At 38.4% G+C, this 4469-nt stretch overlaps 1 protein-coding gene across 1 annotated transcript; it reads left to right on the forward strand.

The window, feature by feature from the left end:
- Positions 1–1560: 1560 nt before the first annotated feature.
- Positions 1561–2610, forward strand: LOC132044056 (uncharacterized). Its single transcript, XM_059434538.1, has one exon. It carries the CDS (start codon positions 1561–1563, stop codon positions 2608–2610), a length of 1050 nt encoding a protein of 349 aa, XP_059290521.1.
- Positions 2611–4469: the final 1859 nt, after the last annotated feature.

A 4469-nucleotide genomic window follows, 5' to 3' on the forward strand; every position in this document is an offset into this window, starting at 1 on the left:
ATATTACCAGCAAGGTTTTCTCTAGAATAATTCATGAAAGGTTGGTAAAGTTGGTACCAAATCTCATTTCACCTCAACAATCTGGTTTTGTCAAAGGCAGAAGCATTGTAGAGAACATATTGTTGGTCCAGGAAATTGTTCATGATATCAAAATCAGGGGGAAGCCTGCTAATGTGGTGATCAAGCTGGACATGGCAAAAGCATATGACAGGGTGTCCTAGTTGTTCTTGACTAAAGTCCTGAGAAAGATGGGTTTTGGAGAGAGACTGATTGACATGGTTTACAGGATTATCTCAAACAACTGGTACTCAATACTGATAAATGGGCAACCACAAGGATTCTTCAGATCAACAAGAGGGGTGAAGCAGGGGGATCCATTATCCCCTACTTTATTTATATTGGCTGCTGAATGTCTAACTAGAGGTCTGAATGCATTACATGCTAAGGAGAGATATAAGGAATATGGTATGCCAAAGTGGAGTCCATATGTCAATCATTTGGCATATGCTGATGATACCATTATATTCACATCAGCTGAGGAACAGTCACTGAGATTGGTCATGGATACTTTGACAGGGTATGAAAAGGTGAGTGGTCAGAAGATTAATAAAGAGAAGAGTGCTATTTATATGCACCATTCGGTAACACAATCCATTAGTGATTTGGTACATAATGTGACTCATATTCCAAGGAAGGAGTTTCCATTTACCTACCTAGGTGTCCCAATATACTATGGTAGAAGGCAGTATGTTCATTATCAGCAGTTGATAGAGAAAGTTCAAAACAGGCTTAGCTCTTGGACTGGGAAATTACTATCTGTAGGAGGGAGAACAACTTTAATTAAGCATGTATTACAAAGCCTGCCTATACACCTTTTATCAGCCTGTGATCCACCTGCTGGGGTACTAGCCCAGATACATAGACTTTTTGCTAAGTTTTTTTGGAGCAACTCTGTTGGAAACTCTAGCAAGCATTGGGCTACATGGACTACATTATGTCACCCACAAGAAGAGGGGGGAATGGGTTTCAAAAGTATGCAGGATGTTTCAAAGGCCTTCTTTGCAAAATTGTGGTGGAACATGAGAACTAAGCAGTCTTTGTGGAGGAGTTTCATGAGTAACAAATACTTGAAAAAATTCCATGCAATCTTAGCACCTCAAAAGAATACAGGTACATATGTGTGGAAGAAGATGCTTAAAGTTAGAGAAGAGATAGAACAAGATATAGGGTGGAAGGTGCAGCAAGGAAATTCCTATTTCTGGATGATAACTGGACAGGATTGGGAGCTTTATATCATATTACTCCAATAGATTTTGCATGGGATACTACAGTAATATTGGTTAAAGATGTTGCAGAGGATGGACAATGGAAAGAGGACATGATTAAGGAAATTCTACCAGAAGATTTAGCTGATCACATTTTGAATAATATTGATCCTCCAGTTGAGCACAAAGAGGTGGATAAAGCATATTGGAAAATGGAAGCTACAGGAAAGTTTACTGTGGGTTCAGCTTTTGCCTACTAAGGCAAAGAAGGGAACCTAGTGAGCTTTATAAGCAGATGTGGATCAAGGGGTTACCTATCAAAATATCCTTCTTCATGTGGAGATTCTGGAAGTTTAAACTGCCTTTGGATGATAAGCTTAAAAGATGGGGGCACCAATTCCCATCTAGATGTTTTTGTTGTCAAAACCCAGATACTGAAGATATAGCTCATGTTTTTCTACATGCTCCTGATTCTCAGGTCATTTGGAAACATTTTTGTGGACCAGTGGGGATAGATATCCAAAACTTGCATATTACTCAAGTAATTAACAAGTGGTGGGATCTATCAGTACAACCTGAGCTAAGATACATCTATAAGGCTGTACCTGCAATTATACTCTGGGAGATTTGGAAAAGGAGGAATACTCTAAGACATGAAGGGAAGATGACTACTACAAAGCTTATTTATCAGGTGATGCATACTTTGATAATGTTTATGAAGGTAAGGAGGAGAAATTTCAAGTATGCCCCTTACAAGTGGAGTAGTGTAGTGGAAGCCCTGAACAGATACTCTCAGCCTATTAAAGTCAGCATAGTGATATGGAAGTTTCCTGATAGAGGTTGGATTAAAGTGAATACGGATGGTGCATCTAGAGGAAATCCGGGGAGAAGTTCTTGGGGTTTTTGTGTAAGGGATGAGAATGGGGATGTAATACAAGCACAAGCTAAAGAAATGGAAGATCATATGAGTACCAATACACAAGCTGAAACCATGGCAATACTTCAAGCACTTAGATACTTGGATGACAACCAGGCTGATAGGATTGTGATAGAAACAGATTCCCTTATACTAAAGAACATTATTCAAAGAGTTTGGGAAGTTCCTTGGCAGATTGCTAACATGATGGAGGACATATGGACACTTATAGATGGGAAAACAGTAGTTGTTGATCATATATACAGGGAAGGTAATAAGGTGGCTGACCATTTAGCTAATCTGGCTCTTGACAGAGGAGAAGTTGTAGCCAATAACTTTCAGGAGTTGGATAGTCATGGCAGGAAGTTAATAAACAGTGATAAATTGGAAATACCATATTTGAGGATCAGAAAATGCAGCAGGACATGAAGAGAAGAGGAAAGGGAGGAGAAGAAGATCTCCATATTCAAATCCTTTGGGAGGAGAATATGGGGGATCAGGTTTTTGCTAACTGTTTGTTCTTTAGTGCAGGTACAAAAAATCGTACTACTAAGGAAGCTGGAAAAAGGCAGAGTGGAATTTGGAAACAGGAAGAAGGTCCAATCATACAGGGACATCAGCAAAGAGGGAGAGGTGGAGGATCAAAGTTGAAACAAAAACATCACATACAAAAAGTCATCCACAGTGCAGATAAGCAACAGCAACGAGGGCAAAATGGACATAAACATGGATGGAAAGATACTCATCTCGATTCTATTCAGCTACAGTTGATGGAAATCAATTGTAAACTGGGGAGAATCGAATGGTGTAATGAATAAAAGCAGATTTTATACAGCATCAACACAAGAACGAGGAACAACAAAGAGAGGATAGCACAATCAATTACCAAGTTCAACACCAACAACAACCATTTAGACATTGGAGGCAACCAGCTAGATATCTACAGACTAGCAAAAGGAAGATCAACAACAAACCTGTACTCAGATGACAGAAACACCAATATCAAGACAGCAACTTCAAATGGAAGACCAACGGGAGATCCAAGAAGAAATTGTAGGAAAATGCTCGCATATTCATCACCACCCATAGATTCTGAGCTTACGAAGACAATAATGGAGCTTGAAGAACAAGATGATACAGGTCAGTTGCTCAATTTTTCGATTAGGAAACATTGAGAATCCAAAATCGGAGGTATTATGACTCGGCGAGGTGAAGAAATCGATGGACAAAATGAGATGTATCTAAAGAAGAATCAACGAACAGAAGAAACGTACCTTCGATAGCGGAAGACGGAGAACAAATTTCATTTTGATCTTGGCCAACATTTGCCCATAAGTGAAGATGAAGATCGTGAGAGAGAGAGAAGTACACTTTACCAAATTCAATGTTTCTAGACTATTTCCTTTTCTGCATTTGCATTTTGTTTACTTTATGTAGTGGACACGTTTTTTTGACTTATGAATAAAATATAGTCAGTGGGATAAAACCCAATGACCTTATTTAAAAAAAAAAAAAAAGTTTATAAAAAATGAAATATAGTTGAATTTTATAGCTTAACACTTACATAACATTTGAACCACTCGCTAAACTCGGAATAAACAGGAGCATAGCCATACATACCCACGAACAAACTGTCCAACACATTTAACGCTTGTCAGTGACATATTAGTATGGATTATTTTGAAAAACTCAATAATATAATTTGAAACATACTTATAATATGGTTGAACTTCCGGGCAATTCAACAATACATGTGTTGTGGCTGATTTTTTCTCCATATCAGTTAGGAGTCTTCTTTTAATAGTTTTAGAACCCCGGCCTGGTCGATTGAATATGGATTTTGGCGGGGCCAAAGGATCATTCTCACCTTCATCGTTTCGAGTTGGCCTATTTCTCAAACATGGAATGTGTTTCTCAAAATAATAAGAACAGAAGTGAGAGGTTTCCGCAGCAAGATAGGCCTCACATATAGATCCCTCGATCCTATTCTTCTGTTTCACAAACCGTTTACATTTGCCAATTTTCCTGTATAACTTCAAGTTAGATAGGAACTACAAGAATTATTCAATATTCAAAAATTAAATAATAATTTATAATAGTTACCTCTCCCAAGGGTACATCCATTTATATTGAACTGGCCTCCGAGTAGTGCCTCTTGTACAAGGTGGACCGGAAGATGTTCCATCACATCAAAGAAACCACATGGAAGAAATCTCTCCAACTCATACATGAGGTTACACGAATGTTCCGATTCATCAAAAGTAGAGTATCTTCCCTCAATATGTTGG

The sequence above is a fragment of the Lycium ferocissimum genome, unplaced genomic scaffold (genome assembly GCF_029784015.1).
Source record: "Lycium ferocissimum isolate CSIRO_LF1 unplaced genomic scaffold, AGI_CSIRO_Lferr_CH_V1 ctg3382, whole genome shotgun sequence".
Lineage (NCBI taxonomy): Eukaryota > Viridiplantae > Streptophyta > Magnoliopsida > Solanales > Solanaceae > Lycium > Lycium ferocissimum.

Coding starts and splice junctions, on each gene's coding strand:
- LOC132044056 (XM_059434538.1), top strand. CDS start 1,561: ATGTGGATCAAGGGGTTACCTATCAAAATATCCTTCTTCATGTGGAGA.